At 44.6% G+C, this 26,781-nt stretch overlaps 1 protein-coding gene across 8 annotated transcripts in view; it reads right to left on the bottom strand.

Moving 5' to 3' along the window:
- Positions 1–26,781, bottom strand: part of mast2 (microtubule associated serine/threonine kinase 2) — a 125,981-nt gene that overhangs the window by 39,660 nt on the left and 59,540 nt on the right. For 5 of the 8 annotated variants that reach the window (XM_054734465.2, XM_054734467.2, XM_054734468.2 and 2 more), the window contains one exon: positions 12,725–12,756. In XM_054734465.2, the coding sequence (XP_054590440.1) occupies positions 12,725–12,756 (32 nt within the window). Of the gene's footprint in view, positions 1–6,637; positions 6,894–12,724; positions 12,757–26,781 lie in introns of those variants that run through there. The other 3 variants (XM_054734466.2, XM_054734472.2, XM_054734476.2) reach the window with 2 other exon arrangements.

Here is a 26,781-nt window from a genome sequence, read left to right as displayed (position 1 = left end):
CGTTGGCTCCTCTGTACTGGATCCCAGTTGCTTTTAGAGTTCATTTTAAAATACTGGTGTTGGCATAAAAACCGTTGAATGGACTGGCACCTTCCGATCTAGCGGCCACGCCGGTGCCGTATGAGCCAACTCACCAGCTGGGGTCGGCTGACCAGCAGCAGTTGGTGGTTGAAGAACAAGGCTGAAGCTGAGAGGAGGCGGGTCCTTCGCTGCTGCGCCTGGACTTTGGAACCAGCTTCCAGGCAATATCAGACAGACATCTCTGGTCGTTTTTAAGTCGCTCCTCAAGACTCACTATTGTTCACTGGCTCTGAACACTGACTGATTATTCTTTTCTATTCCTGTCTTTAAGCAGTTTTACAATGTTTTTGTATGATTTAATATAGTATCCATGCTGGAACTGTTTTTAATTATGTCTGTATGTTTCTATCTGCATGTGAAGCAATTTGGTCGACAGGGTTGTGTTTGAAATGCTTTACAAATAAATACTAGAAGGAATCAGATGATAAATCCAAAGTTCATCATTACTGATCAGTTGTTGTAAAATCCTAAACCACAGAAAAGGAACCACAGTTAAAATGTGTAACATGCGATTTAATCACCAGCTGCTCTTGTGAGATCAGCTTCGCAGACGTGTGACGTCTGGACCACTAAACCGGTGATCAGAACCTGAACCAAAGGCCGATACCAAGTTTATGCAGTTCAGTCTTAATGGTGCAATTTGTAAGAACACTATCCTGTGGTCAAATGTGGTTACTGATGTCCATTTTTAAACACAAATTTCACTTTCTCATTGCTGTTCCAGCACCAGTAAGATAAGTGGATAAATGCAAAGTCATATCTGGTGTTAGCACTCTGGGGTGTTTTACGGTAGGGAAAACAGGAAATGTGTGTTATATCTGAAGTGATTTTAATAAGTCTTGACTGCTTGGCAAGAATGAATGAATTAACATAACTGTTCGTTCTTGAAATGCCTTATTTCAGATCTTAAATACACCAAACTGGTTGGTCCAAAACTTATAAACAACAAACCCTTAAAAGAGAAACACCTCCTCTTTTTGGCAGGTCAGACAAAGTCTAGCCTTCATGCTAAATGATCCTACTTGTAGCACAGCAGTGGAGTTCATGTCTCTAACAGAGTATTTAAACTTAGAGCAGCACGTTTCAGGCCACACACACTAAATGAGACACACTGTTGATCTTGTTTTCTCCTTGTGCGTGACCACAGCTGCATTTTCTTTAATGTCCGATCGATCACTCACAAACTAAAAGAGACGTATCATTAATTAGTCAGCAGTGGATGGATTTCTAGATTATTTGACAGCAGCTCAGTTCAGGGTGATGATCCAAGCCTGTTTATCCAATCTTTGAGAAAACAATGCTGCATATCTTAGATAAAGTAGCTCCCATTAAGCAGATCGTTTTATCTAACAGGAGGACAAGTCCTTGGATTAATCAGAACATTTAGAGTCTCAGAAGGACACGCAGCAGAGCCGAGAGACGCTGGAAGTCGACTAGATTAGAAAGTCACGGGCTGCACTGTAAAGAACTGATAGCATCTCTGAGTGAGAGGGTGAAAACTTCCAGGACCACTTACTCCGCTCAGCTGATTGCTGTAAACAAAAATAACTAAAGTCCTGTTTGACACCATAAACCAGATTGTTTCTCCTCACGCTCCTCTTATGCATGTTTACTCGAGGTCTGACCGTAACAACTTTCTATCGTTCTTTCAGAATAAAATCAGAAATATCAACCTCATCTACTCCCCCCCCCCCACACACACACCCAACCCCCTCCCTCCCAACCACGGTCTGTCTTTCCTCCTGTAGATTTCCAGAAATTCTGTAGATGCTAGCTGAAACGCATCAGATAAATAAACTGTTTAAGATAACGTTAGCTTGATAAATTAGCTTCCATTGCCACCATTGTTATCAGCTAATGGTGCGTTTGCTTTCTCCTCGGAAATTATCAAATGGCAAAAGGAATGAAGATACACAGTAAATGTAGTTCACAGTAAAGATGTTTGCTTCAGTTTAATTATCAGCTTATAAAACTACAAGGACGATGTTAAAATACAAACTTGTATGTTATTTATCGTGATATTTATAAAATATGGTTATATATTGAGAAAAATATATATTTAATTATAAAAGAGAATTAAAATATTAAACACTCAAGTATCGAAAATTGGTACCGTTAAGTACCGGTATTGATTCCTAGGTACCGGGAATTAGTACCAAATCTATTCAAATGTCAAAGGTACCCATCCCTAGTCTCCTCCCAGTTGGACGTGCCCAGAAAACCTCACCATGGAGGTGTCCAGGAGGCATTCTAATCAGATACCCGAGCCACCTCAACTTGATCTTCTCGATGTGGAGGACCAGCAGTACTTCCCATGGGCACACCACTTGTTGGAGGGGCCAAAGGGGTTAGGTGCAATGTGTGACGGGTGATAGCCAAGGGCTACTGGACACACATTCAACAATTCACAAAATTCACATAACATCTGAACAACGTTCAGGATGTAGGAGAAAAAACTTCTCAGTGACTTTTGGTTCAGCTCAAAAGAACTGGAACCACAGGAACTCCAGTCACCTGGAACATCAGGGGAACTGTGTAAGGACACTTTTCATCTACTCCAGCTAAGCATTCCACAGCCTCTGCTCAGAGGACACATGAAACCCTGCTTGGAGTTTGCTAAGACACCTGAAGTCCACGATGGTGAGAAATTAGATTCTCTGGTTTGATGAGACCCAGACATAACTTTTTGACATTAATTCTAAGTGGTATGTGTGGAGAAAACCAGACACTGCTCACCACTTATCCAACAATCCCCACAGTGAAGCATGGTAGTGGCAGCATCATGCTGAGGGGGTGTTTGTCAGCTGCAGGGACAGGAAGACTGGTTGCAATCAAGGGAATGATGAATGTGGCTGAGTACAGGGATACCCTGGACAAGAACCTTCTCCAGAGGGCTCAGGACCTCAGACTGGGCTGAAGGTGTACTTTCCAGCATGACAACGACCCTAAACACACAGCTACAGTAAAAAAGGAGCGGCTTCACACCAACTCTGTGGCTGTTCTTGAATGGCCCAGCCAGAGACCTGACTTAAACCCCAGTGAGCATCTCTGGAGAGACCTAAACATGGCTGTCCACCAACATTCACCACCCATCCTGACAGACCTGGAGAGGATCTGCAAGGAGGAATGCCAGAGGATCCCCAAATCCAGGAGTAAGAAACTTGTTGCATCTTTACCAAGAAGACTCATGGCTGTGCAAGCTCACTAGGTGCTTCTACTAAATACTGAGAAAAGGGCCTGAATACTTAGGAGCATGTGATATTTCAGTTGTATTTTTTAATACATAGGCAGAAATTTCAAAACCTTTATGGTCTGTGCATTCAGAATAATTCAAACGGTTTTTTATGAGAGAAGCTGTGCTTTCAAGTTCACCTAGTGTCATTACGGTAACCCTGTTCATCACTCACCCACGGTGCTGGTCCAGAGACAGAAAGTCTTCAGCAGACAGACAGCCTCCGCCGTTGTTAGTATCGCTGTAACAGCGATAGGAAAGGGAAGAAAACGGAAAATAACCGAAACAACTGGGTTCAGCTCCCACAATTATTTTAGCTAACGACTTGTAAAAACGGAAATATTGTTTTTGGAGAATTTCCTCTGCCTCTCCCTTCTGCGACGTCTTGTTTAAGTCACGTGCTGTCGGTTAGGTTACATGGGGGGGGACTTGGTGACGCAGCGTGCTGGGATCTGTGTTGCTGATTGGTTGGGAGTCTAGTATTAAGCCACCTGATAGGCTGTAATGATGAAGGAATGTATAATTTATCAAAGTTTTAATCGACCCATTTGTTTTATTGCACCACTCGTCTATCGATAGATATTATTGTCCAGCCCTACTCACCAGGGTACTCTACACGTGAAACCCTTTTACCACACCTGGCACGTTTCTCCACCCATTCCAACCTGCTCCACAGCTTTGAATCAGAGGTCGTGTGTGAGGCTCAGGAGTTCACTCTCTAACCAGCGGGCTGAACCCAGGCTCCTTCAGTCAGCCACCGTGTCCTTGGGCCAGACACTTCACCCACCCACCCCCTGCTGGTGGTGGCCATGTTGGCCGTTGGTTCTGTAGGTGTGTCCCAGGTTAATATGATCGTCTCATCATCATCATCATCATCACCACCAGCATGTGGGTGGCTGTAGGGTAAAGAGCTTTAAGGAGCAGAAAGGCACTACACCAGCTCTACGTGGTGATAACAGCCATGGCCGCCCATCTGATGACAATCTGAGGACCGTCTGTACATCTTATCTACGCAGCTGATCTACAAACACCTGCTCAGTTGTCCTGAAGATAACCGGTGGAGATTCCAGCCTCGCCTCTGTCAGTTACAGGTCCGACTTAAAGGGGTTGAGCTAACAGCCTAGTTAGTACTAGTTAGTAGTACTTATGCACAGTTACAGGTCCTACTTAAAAGAAAGGGGTAGTTAGTAGAGGTGCTGAAAAAAATCGATTCAAGTCTGAATCGGGATTCTTATTTATAAAGATTCAGAATCGATTCACAAAGATTCAGAATCGATTCCAGGAACTCAAATGTTTGGCATGTTACAGGTTTGAGACACACTTTTGTCTGTTTTTTCGTCTTTGTTAGGAGAGTCAGTACTCCGTTTACTTTTATGGTCCCATAAACTGAGATGATTTATGTTTGAATCTGCTGATAAGAGGGCACTTGAATGTCATTTTCCCCCCATACTCATTAATGTGAGATATTATCATGATGATTTTCTAAATTGATAAGTGAGTACTCAGGATTACTCGTGTATTTACTTTCTCAGTCGATAAGCGAGTACTCAGGATTACTCGTGTATTTATTTTCTCAGTCGATAAGCGAGTACTCAGGATTACTCGTGTATTTACTTTCTCAGTCGATAAGCGAGTACTCAGGATTACTCGTGTATTTACTTTCTCAGTCGATAAGCGAGTACTCAGGATTACTCGTGTATTTACTTTCTCAGTCGATAAGCGAGTACTCAGGATTACTCGTGTATTTACTTTCTCAGTCGATAAGCGAGTACTCAGGATTACTCGTGAATTTACTTTCTCAGTCGATAAGCGAGTACTCAGGATTACTCGTGTATTTACTTTCTCAGTCGATAAGCGAGTACTCAGGATTACTCGTGTATTTACTTTCTCAGTCGATAAGCGAGTACTCAGGATTACTCGTGAATTTACTTTCTCAGTCGATAAGCGAGTACTCAGGATTACTCGTGTATTTACTTTCTCAGTCGATAAGCGAGTACTCAGGATTACTCGTGTATTTACTTTCTCAGTCGATAAGCGAGTACTCAGGATTACTCGTGTATTTACTTTCTCAGTCGATAAGCGAGTACTCAGGATTACTCGTGTATTTACTTTCTCAGTCGATAAGCGAGTACTCAGGATTACTCGTGTATTTACTTTCTCAGTCGATAAGCGAGTACTCAGGATTACTCGTGTATTTACTTTCTCAGTCGATAAGCGAGTACTCAGGATTACTCGTGTATTTACTTTCTCAGTCGATAAGCGAGTACTCAGGATTACTCGTGTATTTACTTTCTCAGTCGATAAGCAAGTACTCAGGATTACTCGTGTATTTATTTTCTCAGTCGACAAGTGAGTACTCAGGATTACTCATGTATTTATTTTCCAAGTTGATAAGTGAGTACTCAGGATTACTTATGTATTTATTTGAAGTTATTGATAACTGAGAGAACACATTTTCCTTTGTAAGAAATCTGAGGCACTTTTTTAAAACAGGTTGAGGACTCAAATGTTAAACTTGTTTCTACACATACTTGAAAAGTATTTGACCGTATTACTTTCAAAGCTACTGTTAGGTAACTACAGATTTGTTATATTTTACAAGGTAAGCAAAAATAAATGTTGCCTTTTGGTCAAAAGATTGTTTCTGTTTACAGTTTTAGAATCACTTTATTTTACCTTGTAAATTAGCATTTTTGAGCATGACCAGTTTAAAGTCTAATAAAAATGTCCCGTAGCTTTAACTAACTTGTATAACAAAGTAGTTCATCCTGGAACTGACACTCTTTGTTAGCATTGATTGTGAATCGATTTAAATCGAGAATCGATTCTGAATCAAATCGACGCCCAGAGAATCGAAATCAAATCAAATCGTGAGTTGCTCTAAAATTCACATCCCTAAACTAACAGCCTAGTTAGTACTAGTTAGTAGTACCTATGTACAGTTACAGGTCCTATTTAAAAAATGTTAAACAGCTTAGTTGGTACTGGTTAGTAGTCTCCATAAGCAGTTACAGGTTCTATTCAATAAAGGGGTTAAACTAACAGCTTAGATGGTACTAGTTAGTACTTTACTACTTGTTCAGGCACCAAGCACATCTGCTAAAACCTACTTTACATACTTTAAAGCTCAGTTTTCCAGCATGAAAACTTATTCGGATTATAAAATCAGATGTTTTTACACACTGATGCAGATTTAATTCATTCATCTGATCTCATCTGACTTTTCCAGAACAAACGTGAACATCTTCACTGTGAATATTCAAAAACTAAACATGCAGACGTGATAATCTGAACTGCCTCACGTACAAACACACACACTCTTACTGGAGACGAAGGTGAGTGGCTCCTGAACGCTCCTTCCTCCTCTTCATCTCCTGTTCTAGGACAAAAGGCTGAGGTGTAATCTGTAATAATCCATCCGCTCATCTGTCTTTCCCAACAGAACTCTTTTGGGTCATGGTGCTGCTGTGAGTCAGAAATGGCATGGAGCGTGTGTGTGATGTCATCAGCCTTATCTCTACACACACTCAGATATGTCTGGTATTCTCAGTCTGTCGAACCACAAACAATGACAAACAGAAAAGACTCGACCGGTAAAATGGAAAGTTCTCACTCACACACACACACACACACACACACACACACACACACACACACACACACACCAGGGTATATACAGCAATCCTTAAGTAAAATTTACTACTTTTTAATACTTTTTTTTACTACCTTCAGAATTTTTTTGAAACCATCACAACACTAAATTGCAAGTGTTAATCAGCGACCTATTTACACATATTTTAACATATATAACATACAAAAAGAATAGACTTAGAGACTCACTGATGTTGACAACATATTGCACATATTTATTTTACTTAGAAAATAAGCCAGGCACTTCTTTTCAGCAGTTCAGACAGTTGACCACAAGGCCTGAAATGATGCACAACGACCACTGAATATGACGTCATCATTATGTGACCGGATATGCTAAAGTAGGGCTGCTCGAATATGGCGAAAACAATAATCACGATTATTGTGACTGAAATTGAGTTCTCGATTATTTAAGACGATTTTTCAATTTATGTAGATTTTTATTTTTTTATTTTTATTCAGTCATAAAACTGCTCAGGGCACAATCAGGGCAAAAATAAACAAGAAACAAGATGATCACTAAAATAACTCCTGATTCCCAGTATAAAAAGACCAATATACTTATAGCTCATAGTTTATGACCCAAGGGCTGTAGACCTTGGTTTAACTCATTTAAGTCTAACCAGTACAGACCCAAATACCAATATCTTGCAAATACTGACAGCAAGAATTATACAGTGGCATTTATAACAAATACATGCAAATTGCTGTTCACTAAATGTTGCATAACATTTATTGAGTCGTGTCAAGGTGCTGTAGGAGAGTGCACTAGCACCATGTCCTCAGAGAGATTAGTTATTATTTATCAGCGTGAGGAACTTATTTCTAACTTATTTATAAACTATTTATTTACAAGTCCATCAGTTAATGTAATAATTGTCCCAATCACAGCTGCACCCCCACCCCCCAACCCGGTCTCACAGCAATCAGTGGCAAGCTGCACGTGTGTTTAGCACGCCGCACGCGCACATTTAGCCGTTTTTAGCGGCTCAGGAGTCCGCAGGTACGGTGTGTGTCACTCACTCTGGTTACTCCAACAGGGAGCCGGCTCCGAGAGCCGTTTCTTTAGCGACTGACACATCACTACATCATTCCCTTTCCTAATGTCCTGAAGAACGGTCCGGAGCGCAGGCGGAGTGTTTAGCTAACCTGCAGGAAATGTCGACGACAGTTATCCAGAAAGTAGCTAAGGGTTACCAGAGATGTTTCTGAGGTGTTCGCTAGGTACTTTTAAGATTTAAAAAGTCAAGAAGGGGGTCTGAGAAGCTGTTAGAAATAGCGTCAAAGTCGCCAAGTTAACTTGGCAACACTGGGAGGAGCGCTTCATTTGCAACTCAAGACAGCGCAAGTGGGAGGAGCAAATAATCGGCTTGTTTTGTTTTTATAATCGTTCAAAACATTTCATTCGGAATATATTTCTATGTCGATGTTCAGAATACGACATCTGATAGTCTGAAAAAAAATAATACCTAATTTGGAAAAAATAATACCTCTGAGACCAAATTTAACACTTTTAATGGCCTTAAATTTGACTATTTTTATTTATCACTTTTTAATACTTTTTAAAACCCCGCGGACACCCTGACACACACACACTAAATCCCTCGACTGGATAAAACAATCCAACACTCAGACAGACGATTCCAGATCCATCAGATCCCGGACTGAAGTGGAGCTGGCCTCGGTCCGGTTCCTGGTTCTTGTTCTGTCTCTCCTGCCAGCCCATCCTCAGGAACAGAGCACCTTCTTTGGGTAACACCCCCTCCCTCTTCCAGTTCTAGTAAAACCAGTCTGAGTGGGAACTGAGTGTGTGTGGTCAGGTTAGGACTGGGCGATATGGCTTAAAATCAATATCACTATATATGGAGGATTTCACCTCGATAACGATAAACGGATGATAACTACAGGTATGCGCAGAAACAACAGCTGTCCACTAGAGGGGGCTGTCACGTGTATTACGCAAGCCCCCACAACACAGCTCGAAAATTGAGGCAAACCCGGAAATGAAATAAATTGCAGTTCCACCCTCATCCACTAGGGGCTGGTGTCAGAAGCGAGCAAATCCTCATTGACTCCCATGTTAAAAATACCAATTTCACAGCAGAAATAAACATGTTTACAGCCTGGTACCAGAACATGTTTTTGGTTTAAATGATCTAGTTTACACTCATGACAACTCTGAGGGGGGTGAATGTTTTTCTCACTCTTCTGTTTAAGTGTATTAAAAGCCTAAAATTCTGTATAATTAATGAGCATCAGACCCACGTGACCACAGAGCTAGCTCCATGGAAAGGCCTCAGTAGAGCCTCGGTCTGGCCTGGAAACTGCTCCGGGATTCTGAGTCTCTGTGTGTGTATTCTTTGTTGGATATTATTTGTGCAATTGTTGGACAAAATGACTTGCTGTGGCATTAATTGCACTAATAGAGCGTCCAAGGAGTCTCCACTTCATTTTTTTTCGGTAAGTAAAATTACAGGGTTTCCCTTACATAGGCGTAGCCGTGGCGGCCCGCCACAGCTGAAATCCCACCGCCGCGCATACAAGATCGTTTTTTTTTTTTTGCGCTGTTTCCCGAAGAAGCAGCGGGAACTACTATGTTGTCGCTTGTGATCACAGCCGGCAGGCAGGCCAAGGTGAAGTTACAGCATAAGTTACTGAGTCTAAAATTAGAAAGGTAGCAGTGGATATAATGCTTTGTGGTTTACATGTTTCAATAGCAGTAAGATAAATGAGTGTTGACGATCTTGACAGGGTTTCCTCCAGTGCTTATTAGGCCAGGTTCTCCTCCCCCCACCAGGCTAAGCATCACTTATTCATGTAAAATGTATTTATTCTTTCATGTCTGACTTTAACCGCATCTAATACTGTATTACGGCGTGAGCGCAACAGCGACAACTTAAGATCGATGCGTGAGCAGCCTGAGAGGTCGGGTGTTTCATCTGAACCCTTAAAACCTCCAGCAGGCTACGCTGCACTATTGACGTGTTATCGCGCGGCGCTAACAACTTAGCGACGTGACATGTGTCGGAGAAAGCGTAAAAACACGTTAAACGCTTCTTCTGAAGCGGGAAAATAACACTTCTTCTTAAGCAGAGCACGACGTCGCCTCGGCTCGTTCACAGCCGAGCCGGACTGAGCTCGATAACATTGACCCAGCACAGCCACTGGGTCGTTGGAGCTGCCCCGTGACTGCCTGATGGAAAACCAGCAGGTTTCATCAGACTTGTAGGTTCTTGTTTTTGCTGGGGACCCCCTGTATTTTACCGCTCCCTCCTGCAGTCTTCCCCTATTAACATTTAAAATGATTCTGTAAATCCGTGTATCAATAGAAACAATCTCTGCCTCTGCCAGCTGCAGTAAATGTAGTCTCCAAATTATAAATAAGAGGTGCATTCATCTGTGCATCTCCTTTGATCCGCATTAGTGATGTTCTCAGCACCAGAACAGTGAAGCAAAGAGAGATTCCTGAGTTTGTTAGTGATTTTATTTATTAGGTGCATCTAACCTTTTCTATTTTTCTCTGAAATGAGATCAAATCAGTGCTTCTATGGGTCGTCTCCAATCTGCACTGGAAAATTTTACTTTATTTAGAGACGTGTCATAATTTCTCCCCACCCGGTTCTCCCCAGCGGTCAGCCCGGCGTATCTCTGACTCAGAAGCTCTGGTGTTGTGCACAGTTAACTCCGGTTGTAGCTAGGTTGCTACCTCCGTTAGCTTAGCTCCACCTCCGCGTTAGCTTTGGGTTAGCCAGGATTAGCTTGTAGCTAGTTCGACCGGGTCGATGGTATTAAGTTGAGGCACATTTTCACGTGACTCAAGGTGGTACAGCTTCTTAAAGGGACACGAACGCTGCCAGCCTACACACATCTTTTCCTTTTGTATTACCAAATTTATTGGCATGGGAAAGATTATCTTGATAAAAGTCAGATTTCCGAGAACGATACATTTTCGATTTATCGCTCAGCCCTATGGACACATGTTGACTTTAATCTGTAGTGTGTGGACATTTCCACCTGGTGGGGACATGGCTGGTCCACACAGAGCAGACAAACCTACTACGTGGTTTTAGAGGTTTGGTGTTTAGGTTAGTTATGGTTGGTTTAGTGGAGTCACTAAAATGAATGGGTCCACACAAGGATACAAATACAGGTGTGTGTGTGTGTGTGTGTGTGTGTGTGCGTGCGTGCGTGCGTGCGTGCGTGTGTGTGTGTCTGTCCAAAGGAATATTTCTGACGACTGTGTTTTTAATCCTGACCACCAGGGATTGCTGTTACCTTCCACATAGGAACTTCCGCTTTTGGGTGTTTTATTCTTCTTGAATCCCTGATCTCATCAGTAATAAAAAACATTCATTGAAGGTGGAACATGAACACCACAGCGACATCTAGTGAGTGGAGGTTGTAGCTGCAACACCAGAACACGGTTCCAGCTGGCAGGACACCAGGTTCACTGCCGATACGTGAAACGTTTTATCTGGGTCCATCAGCTGTAGGCTTCACCTAAACTCACTCTGGTTTTAGATCTTTTATGGTCGCTCCTCTTCTGAGAAGAGTAACATCTTCTCAGCTCAGAAGCAGACGAGTCAGCCATTTTCCACAGTACCAGCCTTGCTGAGCCCAGGGGACTGTTTGGCAACCTGCAATGGTGCCCTCTAGTGGCTGGTAGATGTAAACATAAACCCAGTGTTGTGCCCGTCTAAATAAATGTTATTTTTTTAAATGAAACTATAGCTTTAAAGGAATTACTGTAGCTTTGGTCTGCAAATAAAGCTTTTATTACTTATAAATATTCACCCTAGAGAGGGTGTGTGTGTGTGTGTGGACGGCTCTGCTCAGTATTTGTGTTGCTTTGGATGGTTGCAATCAGAAACATAAAGGTGAAATATTCGTCTGCTCCTGTGGCTGATAAGAAACGTGAAAATGTCACGTTAGACATTTGTAATCTGGGATTAATCACATTTAATAAGAGTAATAATAAACTGGAAGAAGGCAGACTTATCCATCTAAAACCAGACACCTCCAGGCAGGTTGCAGCTGTCTGTTCTGGTTTCTGAGAAGCCAGGAGCGGCTCACGCATCAAGTGGAACACACGCACTCACAGCTGTTCTGATATGGTGGTTACCGGGCCGCCAACGAGACGGAACCAGAACCTATAACACAAAAACTCCCCACGGAGAGACAATTCAAACACAAAGAGCAGGCTAGCGGCTCAGCATCGACACACAAACTCAGATATAAATAGAGCCAAACGGGCTGAAGGTGGGATGCTCAGCTGTTCTGTAAAGCTCTCAGAACCACAAACGGACCCACTGGCCTTCAGCCGCGAACCCAGAGTTGGAGCCGACTCAGCACAGCCTGATTCAGATTTCACACACGCACGCACACACACACACACACACACACACACACACACACACACACACACACACACACACACACACACACACACACACAAGCAAACACAAACACACACACACACAAGCAAACACAAACACACACACACACACACACACACACACACACACACACACACACACACACACAAGCAAACACAAACACACACACACACAAGCAAACACAAACACACACACACACACACACACACACACAAACACACACACACAAGCAAACACAAACACACACACACACACACACACACACACACACACACACACACACACACACACACAAGCAAACACAAACACACACACACACACACACACACACACACACACACACACACACACCAGAGATACTCACAAACTCCCTCTCCTGGGAAGACTCAGCTCCTTCTGAAACAAACAAAAACAAACTTTAGTGACTGGAGTCACGATTCAGCTGAAGCTGCTGAAGGAAAACAGAGAAGAATTAAAACCAGATCAGTTCAGGTGTCTGGCCAGCAGGTGTCGATGTGACACAAATAATCCCCGTCAGACAACCAATAAAGGGTTTAGGATTGAGGTATCATTCACACCTTTAAAGACCAGGTTCCTAACGCTCCTGATCCTAGCATCACCTTGTCCATGTCCTGTTACAGCCTTGCTAAAACACTGGTGAAACTGGTGAAATTCATGTTTTTGCTCTAATTTCTACACACACATCCCATAATGACAATGTGAAAAAGGCTTTTTAGATTAGTGCTAATGCATTAAAATAAAACGTGAAAACTCGCAGCTTTGACCATGAAGGTCATGATTAATCCATATCCTAACCGAGACCTTGGCTCTTAGACTGCAGGTTTACTGGTGCTTCCCAAAAACACACAAGTTTCCCACCCTAAACAGGAGGCTAGACAGGTATGCTGGTGGTCCATAATGTCTGTTTGGTTCAGTTTATTAATAAAGCACCAAGTCAGGACCAGAGTCGTGTCAAGGACCTGCACACAGTAAACACTACAGGTCAGGTCATTAAGCCAATCAGTAACAAGTTTCCTATATAAGGAACCCAGCAGGTCGCATCGAGTCACTGACTAGTGTCAGAGTCTTTACAGCAATCCTCATACTAAGCAAGCATGCAGCGACAGTGGAGAGGAAAACTCCCACACACACAGTTAAAATGAATGCACACACACACACACACACAGTTAAAATGAACGCACGCACGCACAAACACACACACACACACACACACACACACACACACACACACACACACACAGTTAAAATGAACGCACTCACGCACAAACACACACACACACACACACACACACACACACACCCATCCAGTAGAAACTGGAAGGAATAAAGACTTCTGAAAAACAATCACATTAGTTTTTAAATAATAAAACCAAAACGCTCCCAGATGAAACGCTGGTTTGTTTTTAACTGGACTCCAGAAACAGGAAGTGAAACTTCCACCATCCTGAGAAGAAGAGCAGCTTCGCCCTGTAAATGGTAGGTTGCCGGTTTGAGCCCAGTCAGTTGTGCAGTTGGGCAAGCCACTTCACTCTCCTTGCCTGCTGGTGGTGTTCAAAGGGTATGGTGGTGCTGATGTAGAGGCAGCCCCTCCCCCGTCTGACTCAGAGAGGCACTTAAGACTGGAGTCTTTTATCAGATGAGTGAAACCAAACCCAACATAATCTGGTTTTCCTCATCCTGGTCCATTCGCAGCAGGCTGCTTTCAGGTTTTATATCCCATCAAGTTCAGCTTCTGAAACCAAACTGACCCAATTAGTCTTCAGATTATCAGAAACAAAACAAAAGCAGGAGTGAGCAGTGCTGCTTTGGGAGACGTCTGATATGAAGGACGCAGCCAGCCATCAACATTTTTTCCCACCACACGTCATCGAAACATCAATAAATATATATTATTAATGAATTATTGTCCAGCCCTATGCTAACATCCAGTTAACAGGAGCTAACATCCAGCTAACTGGAGCTCAAATTCAGCTAACAGGTGCTAACATCCAGCTAACGTCCAGCTAACTGGAGCTAACATCAAGCCAACTGGTGCTAACATCCAAACTGACAGGCACCAACATCCAGCTAACTGGAACTAAAATCCAGCTAACAGGCACTAACATCCAGCTAACAGGCATTAACATCCAGCTAACAGGCATTAACATCCAGCTAACAGGCATTAACATCCAGCTAACAGGCACAAACATCTAGCTAACAGGCGCTAACATCCAGCTAACAGGCACTAACATCCAGCTAACGGGCACCAACATCCAGCTAACTGGAACTAAAATCCAGCTAACAGGCACTAACATCCAGCTAACAGGCATTAACATCCAGCTAACAGGCACAAACATCTAGCTAACAGGAGCTAACATCCAGCTAACAGGCACTAACATCCAGCTAACGGGCACCAACATCCAGCTAACTTGAACTAAAATCCAGCTAAGAGGCGCTAACAGGCACTAACATCCAGCTAACAGGCATTAACATCCAGCTAACAGGCACAAACATCTAGCTAACTGGAGCTAACATCCAGCTAACAGGCACTAACATCCAGCTAACGGGCACCAACATCCAGCTAACTGGAACTAAAATCCAGCTAACAGGCGCTAACAGGCACTAACATCCAGCTAACAGGCATTAACATCCAGCTAACAGGCATTAACATCCAGCTAACAGGCATTAACATCCAGCTAACAGGCACTAACATCCAGCTAACAGGCGCTAACATCCAGCTAACAGGCGCTAACAGGCATTAACATCCAGCTAACAGGCACTAAAATCCAGCTAACAGGCACTAACATCCAGCTGACAGGCACAAACATCTAGCTAACTGGAGCTAACATCCAGCTAACTGGAGCTAACATCCAGCGAACAGGCGCTAACATACAGCTAACTTGAGCTAACATCCAGCTAACTGGAGCTAACATCCATTTAGGGCTGCAACAAACGATTATTTGGATAATCGATTAATCGGATGGGGTCTTGACACGATTAATCGATTAATCGGATTACATGGGGAAATTTTTAAAAACTGCTAGGGAAATGTTATTTCTCTCCTTCATTTGCTTTATTAAACACAACATTATTAGAAAACAGTTCAATAGCAGAAAAACAACATGCCATCACCTAAATTGTCTTATAAGGTGTATAGACAGAGACCCTAAGCTACATCTATCTGTGACCTAAAATGCTTGGTCCAATTAAACAGCTTAAGGGCAATTCTCATCTGTTTTGTTTGATCTCATCTGTAGACATTTATTATAACTGGGGATGTCAAACAACTCATTTTAAATGTAATTAAACATAGGCTGTGAATTAATCAAAATTAATCACTATTTCCAAAAATTACTGAAAAAACAAGTTGTCACACACTCCATGGAAACTTTCAGAGAATCCACAAATAGTGGCTTTCAAATGGTTTTGTTACTTTTTGCAAGTTTAGAAAAGCAGCAGATGAGACAGCGTGTCTGATAGTTTAGTTTTTCATCTGATAATATTAGAACATGTCAGTAATGCCTGAGGGGCTTTTATAAACACTGTATAACTAACACTACTGGAGAGGGCATGAATTACACAGAGGCTTCTGGGGAGCCCAGTTATGGGGGGGGGGGGGGGGGGGGGGGCATTTTGCCTTGGTCCCCAAAATGTCTTGAAACGGCCCTGGATGTGTGACTGAGTGTTGAAGGTGATCTGAATTGTATCAGATGTATAAATATTACATGTGTGTAACTTATTGTTTTATAGGTAAAAACGTGTAGTGGTGATAAATCTACCTACATTTTACTTTTCAACACTTTGTTTTGTTTTCTTGTTTTATTGAACTATTTTCCTGTCCTGTCTGTCTCATCTTCCTGCATCTCCTCTTAATTCTCCAGAAAATCTGCTGCCTGGATTCTTACTTTTTCACCTCATCAGTTACTTTTGAGCAGATCAAAGGGATCTCCTGACCGCAAAGCGCAGAGCGCGTTTTCGATGCTGCGTCAGTGAGGTGACATCACCGCAGCACAGGTGATGAGCTCTGCAGTAGCAGAGCGCTTCAGGCACAAATAAGACAGGAAATAGAGAACATGTGCAGACATGAACGATCGTGTGCTAATTATAATTTTTTGGTTGCGCCACTTTGAGAATGGACCGTGCGCTGGACGCAGCTGCCTGGATCGTTGCGCAACAATGCGCTGTGCCGCTCTCTGCTCAAAAGAGTCCAAAAATGATATAATATAGAAAACTTTTTTCCGGTTCCCCTGGATGTGTAGGATATACAGCTCCCCCATAATTCAATCCCTGCTCCTGGATGAAAAGCCGGACATTTTCATCAATACAAGAACCCGCAGTCCGGACGCCCGGACAGAGAGTGAAAAGTGGACATGTCCGGGGAAAACGGAACGTACGGTCACCATAGTCCTCATAAAGCGGGAAATTATAGATACAGTATTTTGCTCGTGCCCTGGGCCCTTTAGAGTTCGTGGGCCCTGGGCAATTGCCCAGTTAATCCGGCCTTGGGCGGAACCGGTTCGCAGCAGCGCGAGTCCCCCCCCCCCGCGCTCATCTAATAAGCGTCGCGCTCACGACTTTAGACTCTTGTTTTACGAGCTTAGGGCATGTCTAGCCTGTGTAATAATCCGGGACTTGGATGAATCACTTTTGAAAAGTTTTTAATTTACCCGGACACAGAGTTCTCTCCTTCCTCGCTGATGATCCCGACATGCTTGCGTTTAAGACGCTGCATCATCCTGTGCCATGCTAAGTCTGACCTAAACGTTGCAGGTAACGCATGTCTTCGCCTGATTTAACTGAAAATGCTCCCAAACTTAAAAAGCTTTAACTTTTTTGACTCTCGCTGCTTCTGCCATGTTCCTCTTCCAAACAACTGCCGGCTCTCCCTCGCGCTGATCTGTCTGCGCGCAACGGCGGGCGGGAAGGGGGAGGGGGGGGGGGCGCTTTTGGAAGAGTTGTGCGACACAACGAATCGATGACGCAATTCGTTGCCAACGCTTTTAGTAATCGATTTTCATCGAATTTATCGATTCGTTGTTGCAGCCCTACATCCATTTAAACCCCTGATCTGGTCAAAGGGGTTCTGGATCACTTTCCTTTAGACCTTCCACTGGGATCGTCAGAACCTCTGGTCCAGCCTAACGGTTTTGTTCAGTGAGAGGAAGTGATGGTTGTTGGTCGGTTTAGTTTGCATTTGTTCAAATGTTCACCAAATAATTCACTTCCTGAGAATAAATTCAGACAAACACCATCCCGAGATCATCACAACAGTCATCCCCATGTATCTGTGAAAAGGGTCGTACATAGTTAACCGGTTAAATGCCGTTAATGTTGTACCCAGGTAAAATAGTTTCTCCCTGGCTAACCGCTTCAATTCTGCTGCTCTGGGTGCAGTATATTTTGTACCACCAGAGGGTGCAAGAGCACGGCTATCAAACATGTTTACTGGGCGACTGCAGAAGAAGAAACGAGCTTGTCACATGACCACACTCAAACAGGAAGCAGTTGACAACAAGGCAGCGTTAGAGCCGTTTACCCTTAGTTATTTCATTCTTGGAACACAACAAGCCTCGCATCAAAGCGCTGAGCCTGGCAGGACAAGGCGCAGCAAACTGAACCCAAACCAGCAACAGGTCAGTGTGCCGTGATGCTCCTTGTGTCTGAATCCTAATTTTTCTAGTAAAATAGAGAAATGTCAGCGTAATTGTTTAGTTCAATGTAAGAAAACTGTGTTTTTAACCGTGGCCTCCAGAATGCACGCAGTCACAAGCAGCGCTGTGTGTTTGATGCCAAACGGTCCGCTGCTCAACAAGTTCTGAGTCTGACGGACATTCCAGCTGTCGTCCCACCGTCACTTTACTTTATCATGAACGTAACGAGTGTGGGACTTCAGCTGTGCATCAGAGTTACAGTAAAGAGTAGACAGAAGAAGTATTTAGAGAGCGGGGGCAAAGGTTTGTGTGTTTTGGGTTCCGGTTAACCGGCCATTAACCGTTAAGGGACGTCAATAGCCGGTTAAAGAAACTTTGGTAAACGTGCATCCCTATCTGTGACATTCATTCATTCATTTGGTAGAGACAACAAACATTAATAAATAGATTTTGAAGTATCAATACATGTAACGAAGCCAGATGAAAGCATGGATGCTGGTTTACAGGTCAGGTGCACACAGGTCACACAGAAACATGCTAACATTCATTTGTGTGAATCTCAGCTCTGGATCAACTCCCAATTAACTCCGACAGAACCAGACAGACGATGATCCTGACCCAAACCGACCGAACCCCTCCACAGAATCACGTCTGCACAAACCCAAAGTTTTCTGCTGATTGTTGCTGGGCGCTCTGGTCCGGTCAAACAAGAAGAAGGAGAAGAAGAAGTAACATTTCTGAAGCGCCTCTCAAGATAAAAAGGCGCTTCACAAAAACAAAAAATGTAAAAGTATAAAAAAGAATTTAGAAAATGGTTAAAAATATATTTCAAATGAGCAAAAAATAGACAATTGTGATTAAAAAATGTTAAGGAAGAGAGAGAGAGTGAACAGGAAAGAGGGAAACCAGTGGATCCTGAGGAAGGTGGAATAGGTGGGGAGAGCAGAATAAAGAGAGAGAGGTGAAGAAGGTCATACAAACGCCAGCTTGAACAAGTGAGTCTTCAGCTGCTTTTTAAAGGAGACCACTGAGTCCACTGATCTCAGGCTCAGGGGGAGAGGTCCAGAGTCTGGGGTAGGCTTTGGTCACTGGACCTCAGGGACCTGCTGGGGGTGTAGGGACTAAGGTCTAGTCCACACGTACCCGGTTTTTAAAAAAAACGAATATCCGCCCCTCCAAAAACTTGCATCCACACCACCTCGTTTAAAAGAAAAATCTGTCCACACGTACTCGGATAAATACGTTGTTAAGGACATGCCAGACCTGTAGGTGGAAGTACTTCCCCCGTTCTTAACCTCGTCCTTCGTCTGTGGTCTTCCGAAAGGAGCAGTAATTCCGCTTGCAAAAACAAACGAGCAGAAAGCTCTTGGACAATTGATGGATCGGGTAGTGACAGAACGCAGCTCTGAAGGCTTCCGTGATGTCGGCTAGTGTAAACACAGGTCGCACACGTGATGTCAGCATTTTTTTGTCTCGGAAAGTGACGTTGCGGACCTTAAAACTCCGGTTTTGTCCGTCCACACGCAGACACCCAAAACGGAGAAAACGCAGATCTTCACTTTGGCCGGAGTTTTTAAAAAGATCCGTTTTCGTGTGAAAAAACTCCGTTTTCGTGAGGATGACAGGCCAAAACGTAGAAAATATCTACGTTTTGGCAGATCCCCGGCTACGTGTGGACAAGGCCTCAGAAGATCACCAATGTAAGATGGTGCTTGTCCATGTAAGGCCCTATAGACCAGAACCAGGATCTTGAAATGAATCCTGAAGGTGACTGGCAGCCAGTGAAGCTGGAGGAGAAGCGGGGTGATGTGGGTGTGTTTGGAGGACTTGGTCAGAAGCCGAGCACAGGCGTTCTGAACCACCTGTAGACGGTTCAGGGAGGTTCTGCTCAGACACGTGAAAAGAGAGTTACAGTAGTCTAAGCGTGAGGAGATGAAGGTGTGGAGAACTGTCTCAAGTTCAGAGCGGGACAGAATGGGACTCAGCTTAGCAACGTTCCTGAGATGGAAGACGGAAGAACGAACAAGAGAACTGACATGAGAATCCAGGGTGAGAGCTGGGTCAAAGGTCACGCCAAGGTTCCTGACAGAAGGTTTGGTGTGAGAAGCAAGCTGACCAAGAGAGTCTCTGACTTTGGGAACCAGCTTGTCTGGGGCACAGATGAGGATCTCAGTCTGATCTTCATTCAGCTGAAGAAAGCTCCCACCATCCAGGTTTTGATAGAGTCTAAGCAGGTGTGTAACAGCTGCAGCTTAGACATCTCATGGGGCTTAAAGGAGATGTACAGTTGGATGTCATCTGCATAAAGATGGTAGGAGATTCCTTTGAAGGATCTCAGGATGTGCTGAAGAGGAAGCAGATAGAGGAGGAAGAGCAGAGGCCCCAGCACAGAACCTTGTGGGACACCATGGGTAAAAGAGGTGGTGGAGGACCTAAACTTGGAGACGGCCACAGAGAAGGAGCGCTCAGAGAGATAAGAGGAGAACCACTCCAGAGCAGATCCTGATAGGCCTACCCAGTCTCTCAGCCTCTCCAGTAGCAGGTGATGGTCAACAGTGTCAAAGGCTGCAGTCAGGTCCAGCAGGACCAGAACAGAACAGTCCCCTGCATCACTGTGAGTCAGAAGGTCATTAGAGACCCTAAGAAGAGCTGTTTCAGTAGAATGAGCTCTACGAAAACCTGACTGGAAGCTATCATAGATGTTATGTTCATCAAGAGCAGCTGTGAGTTGTTTAGCCACAACCTTTTCCAAGATCTTGGAGATGAACGGAAGTTTAGAGATGGGTCTGAAGCTGCTATGGAGAGAGGGGTCGAGACTCGGTTTTTTTAAGAAGCGGGTGGATTACAGCGTTCTTAAAGTAAGCAGGGACCTGACCAGAGACCAGAGAAGCATTAATTATAGAGAGCACGCTGGGACCGATGGACTGAAAAGCACTTTTAAACAAAGATGAGGGTAAGATGTGGAGGGGGCATGCAGAGGTCTTCATAGAGTTAACTAGTTTGGTTAACTCAGGCAAAGCAACTGGAGCAAAGCTATCTAGGATGATGGGCCTGGTTGGAGTCGGGAGAGGCGGCGATAAGGCTGAAGGAGAGATGCTAGATCTAACCTTATTGACTTTGTCCACAAAGGAAGACAGAAAGTTCTCACAGTCTGCAACAGAGTGGATGGAGGCTGTAGGAGAGGCAGGAGACACGATGCTGCTGATTAGAGCCCTGCACGGGCCTAAAATCTGAGCCCGTGTCCGGCCCGGCCCGAGGGGGTGGAGCCCCAGCCTGACCTGGTCCGAAAAGGTTTTCAGGATTCTCTGGCCCGACCTGAGCCCGAGCCAGACTTTTTTATTAACCTTTCATAATGTTTTAGCGTGATAGGATGATCAGCGTTCTGATTATCTGTGAGAAGCGTTCTACAGTAAAAAAAAAAAAAGAAAGAAAGAAAAACAGCATCAGTGCAGCTTTTTTTTCTAACGGAGTGTATTTTTCGAGCGGCAGATGAAATTTACGAACACTATCTTAATTGGATGCGTTTGTAAATTTAATCTGCCGCTCTGAAAATGCGCTCTCCAGTTAGAAACAAACAGAAATGAATGATGTATGTTTGTAACTGCAGAGCGAATTTATTCACAGAAAAACAGAACGCTGCCCTTTTCATGAGAATAAACGAATGTTTCCGACATCTAAGTGGACATAAAATGGAGCATTAGAACAGGGGCGCATGTTTCAATCAGCTGTTAGAGAATTTGTTTATACAGGCGCGTTTATAAACCACACACACCTTAACTGAGCTAACGGTGCGTGAGAAGCAGGCAGGTGCTGCTGCGTTCAAGTGTTTCAGGTTTTTTAATGAATTCCATTAAAAATAAAGGCGCCCGGCCCGGCCCGGCCCGGCCCGTGTCCGAGGTAATTACACAGTCCTTGGCCCGACCCGAGGGCCGGGCTTCAGTGCAGGGCTCTACTGCTGATGGTGTTAAACAGCACCTTGGGGTTCCCTTTGCTCTGGGACACCAGGTTGGAGAAATAGGAAACCCTAGCGTCTCTGACTGCAGAGTTAAAGGATGTCAGAAGATCCTTTAGGTGCAGCAGATGGACGTGGAGATGGGTTTTCTTCCACAAACGCTCAGTTTTCCTGCATTGGCGCTTCAGGCTGAAGGCTGTCATTAAACCAGGGAGTAGGGTTCACTGCAGGACCTGATCCGGTTCTGACAGGACAGATGTTGTCCAGACCCACATGGCAGCACAAAAAGTGCAAAAATTCTACTTTGCATAAAATGTCTTGTTTAAGGTGGTCTGATGAATTAATACCAGCTCAGTGGACTAGTGGTAGAGTGACCAACCGGGAGATCGGGGGTTCAAGTCCCGGTCGGGTCATACCAAAGACTTTAACAATGGGACCCAACGCCTCCCTGCTCCACACTCCGCTTTCAGGGTTGGCTTGGGGGTTCAACACCAAACCGTTCCCGAGCACAGCCGCCTCTGCAGCTCACCGCTCCCCACTGGGATGGGTCGGATGCAGAGATGAGTTTCACCGGTGTGTGATGACTTATGGGAAACAGTTTTCATTACCGCTGCCTTAAGTCTGTTCTAAGCTCTGTTAGACGTTGTTGGTCGAGTGGGTTTGAATGAACAAACTTTCCCTTTTTCCATGATGCAAATCCCAGATTTCCTCAGGAATCAGGAATCCAGATCTGAAACGGATGAAAACAAATGCAGACAGCAGGAGATCCAGGTTCTGGTGCCGTTCTACAGTCAGCACCAGTACCGGTGATCCAGCTGGATCCAGATGAGCATGACGGAGCTCAGAAATTTAAAATATCTAAATGTGTGTGTGTGTGTGTGTGTGTGTGTGCGTGTGTGTGTGTGTGCGTGTGTGTGTGTGTGTGTGTGTGTGTGTGTGTGATTGAGTGTGTGTGTGTGTGTGTGTGTGTGTGTGTGTGTGTGTGTGTGTGTGTGTGTGTGTGTGTCAGCTCCAACCTGAACGCAGGCTCAGGTGTGATGTGTGTGTGTGTGTGTGTGTGTGTGTGTGTGTGCGTGTGATTGAGTGCGTGTGTGTGTGTGTGTGTGTGTGTGTGTGTGCGTGTGATTGAGTGTGTGTGTGTGTGTGTGTGTGTGTCAGCTCCAACCTGAACGCAGGCTCAGGTGTGATGTGTGTGTGTGTGTGTGTGTGATTGAGTGTGTGTGTGTGTGTGTGTGTGTGTGTGTGTGTGTGTGTGTGTGTGTGTGTGTGTGACTGAGTGCGTGTGTGTGTGTGTGTGTGTGTGTGTGTGTGTGTGTGTGTGTGTCAGCTCCAACCTGAACGCAGGCTCAGGTGTGATGTGTGTGACCCAGATTCCTCTCAGCTGCATCAGCAGTGTTCAATATGTATGAGCCCCGCCCCCCCTCCGTCTTCCTGCTGCAGTCTCCTTTCCATCAAAGACCTCCTGCTGAGTGCCCCCCCCCCCCCCCCCCCCCCATCTAGACCATCTGTGACACGCCTGAGGAAGAGGTCCAGATCCTGATCCCAATCCTTCATTCGGTGCTCAAAGGAAGAAGAACCAGCACCAGAGAACCGCTGGAATCATCGTCGTTTCTAATTTTAGCTCACATTTAAGTCAGAACTTCAAAAACCCAATTATCCCGTTTCCCTAGAGGTCATGGAGCACACAGCTCTGCTGTAGAACCCTTCTAGAACCGGGTTGGTTCTGTGGGTCAAACGGGAGACCCCTTTGGGTCAGGTTAGAGTCAGAACAACAACAAGAACATGGTGACAGGGCGTGGTGACTAGACCACGACCTGTCGTTTACAGCTCTGGTACCTGGCCCAGGTGACCCGGATAGGACACCAGGAAGTCAGTCGGATCACATCAGAACACCGTCGTCTCTATTTGGTTGTGAATCATCTGAGGAAACCGCTAACGGTCGACTTATCATCAGGATTCGACCCAAACTGAATCCCGTCTAAGTGTTCTAAAACTGCGAGAGATTCCTGCCAGGAAGGATGTCGGGAAGGATGTCAGGAAGGAGGGATGTCACTCATGTTTCTGACGCAAGAGCAGAGCAGATTGCTGCCACAGGGAACCAGAACCAGAACCAGCTCCTGGTGTTTACGGGTTCTGTTATGAGAGGGACAAGGTGGCGTCTAGACTTCAATTTCACACTCTCTGATGTTTGCTGCCTGGCAGCCAAAAGCAGCCGAGTACCGAGAGAGAAGGAAAGTTGCTCCTTCCATCTTTATTTCCCCGGAGACGCCGGGCAACCGCTACTCTGATTCAGCGTCTAGTTTCTCTGATGCTGAACGGAGCGTTCCATCACAGCTGCCACCGCCTGCAGGAACGCTCAGAGGGCCCACGACGCCTAAGCACTGCTGCATTAGTCATGATTAATTACGATAAACTAATAGAGCCTACTGATTCTTTATAGACAGGTTATCGGTGACTCCCAACAGCCTGCTGTCCCGAACATTCCTGTTCCTTCTCTGACAGCATTCCAACCATGAGGATAGGGATCAGGTACGTTTGTCTGGATATGTCATACATCCTGTGTGTTGCTTGGGAAGTTCGGGCTTCAGAAGAGGGTTCTGGTAACACTGCTTGGTTCTGATGAGTGCCGGCAGCTCTGAACTGGTTCTGTCGGGTCGCTCCGTTTACGAGGAGGAGGTGACGGCGCATCTCCTGCTGCAGGAATTTGTTCCTAAACTGACTTTACCTTCCTTTTGGAGAACGAACACACACACACACACACACACACACACACACACACACACACACACACACACACACACACACACACTGGTGAATGCGTGCTTCGTTGGCCTCCTCTCGGAGCTCCTGGGACATTTGAAGCTCCGGCTACATCGGAGAAGCTTTAGAGGCTTGCATCGGTTCTGGGCTGCTGGTAAACAGCATTCTTGGTCTCCTCTAGCTGTTTGAATCAGTTCCTAGCAAGTCATCAGCAGCTGTTCTGATCCAAACCCTCAGTTCTGCTGCAACTAGAACATCTTGTTCTTTTGATTTGTCTCGGAGATCGATCCGGCGCTCCCGTAACCACAGACTGTAAGATTAGCTCCTCGTGACCATCTGACAACACAGAAAGCTATTAACGTATCGGGCTGGGAAGGACCGACATTCCTGCTGTTAGTCTCAGCAGCAAATGACGTGACCTCCTTCAGACCAGATCCAGGTTCATCTGGACGTTCTTCTCCTCTTGATCAGTTTGTGTGATTTATAAATTGATCCCGAGGGCGCTGATCGGAGCAGCAGCTGGAATCCAGCGGAACCCCGTCACCCTAACGTTGCACTCTCCATCAGCTGGAGCCAGGAACTAAAACCATCCTGGAACCAGGTGAGCACGGAGTCAGGACGATGCCATCAAATAAGCCTGGAAGGAAGGTTTTGTGTTTATTGTCAGACTTACAGACGACCGGTCTGTTAGAAAACGTCTCCAAGCGCTGCTCCAAAAACAGGAAATCAGCTGATTTTCATGATTAGGTTAGATTCATTTGAACCTTTGGGAAAGGTCCAACATTCCCTCTCTTCCTACACGTTTTATGTAACCAGTGTGGAAGTTCAACTTAAACGAATGAGTCTTCATCTAGAGTGGGCGGATCCGGAACCACAGACTCCCGTTGTCTCGGAAGAGCGCATGTGTGTGTGTGTGTGTGTGTGTGTGTGTGTGTGTGTGTGTCTATTTGTTTATAGGCTGTGCTTGTGTGTGTGTGTGTGTGTGTGTGTGTCTGTTTGTTTATAGGCTGTGCTTGAGTGTGTGTGTGTGTGTGTGTGTGTGTGTGTGTGTGTGTGTGTGTGTGTGTGTGTGTGTCTGTTTGTTTATAGGCTGTGCTTGAGTGTGTGTGTGTGTGTGTGTGTGTGTGTTTGTGTGTGTGTGTGTGTGTGTGTGTGTGTGTGTGTCTGTTTGTTTATAGGCTGTGCTTGAGTGTGTGTGTGTGTGTGTGTGTGTTTGTGTGTGTGTGTGTGTGTGTGTGTGTGTGTGTGTGTGTGTCTGTTTGTTTATAGGCTGTGCTTGTGTGTGTGTGTGTGTGTGTGTGTGTCTGTTTGTTTATAGGCTGTGCTTGAGTGTGTGTGTGTGTGTGTGTGTGTGTGTGTGAGTGTGTGTGTGTGTGTGTGTGTGTGTGAGTGTGTGTGTGTGTGTGTGTGTGTGTGTGTGTGTGTGTGTGTGTGTGCGCTTATGGTTTGTGAGACCTATTTGTCAGTTTACACACCAGCATTATGAAACCAATAGGTTTATGAGACCATTTTTGATGGTCTCGTAAACCGTGACTTTTAAAGTGTTGTAATCTTTGAAAAATATAAAAAGTAAACATTGTTAATATATTATTACAAACTTTGTAACAGCCATTATCATCTTATTTAGTTATTTCTGCAACTTAACCTTCCTTTTGTGTTTTATAGCCAATTTAAAAATTGGTTTCGTAAACCATATCGGTTGTGTTGTATATAATATCAGAGCCCCCTGCAGGTAGAAAACTGCATAGCAGGGCTGATACAACCGATACAACTTAGCACCTCAGCAGCAGGACTTCTCCTGGCCTAATACTGACTTCTCGCTAAAAAATATAAATTGCCATAATGTCATCATCGTAGGACACAGGGTCTCGAAAATGTTTGTGGTTGTTTGTCATCCACTCCTAAACAACAATCAATAATCAGATGATGACATCATCAAGGCTCCACCCCCTCACAACAGAAAAGGTCATATTTACTCTGAAAGCTCCCAATTGTACCCTTTTGATCTAACCAATATGAATCACTGCCAAATAACAGTTGACATGTTGGGCTCACTTA

The sequence above is a fragment of the Nothobranchius furzeri genome, chromosome 8 (genome assembly GCF_043380555.1).
Source record: "Nothobranchius furzeri strain GRZ-AD chromosome 8, NfurGRZ-RIMD1, whole genome shotgun sequence".
NCBI lineage: Eukaryota > Metazoa > Chordata > Actinopteri > Cyprinodontiformes > Nothobranchiidae > Nothobranchius > Nothobranchius furzeri.
The sequence above is the reverse complement of the archived record's forward strand: the minus strand, read 5'-3'. Positions and strand labels throughout refer to the sequence as shown.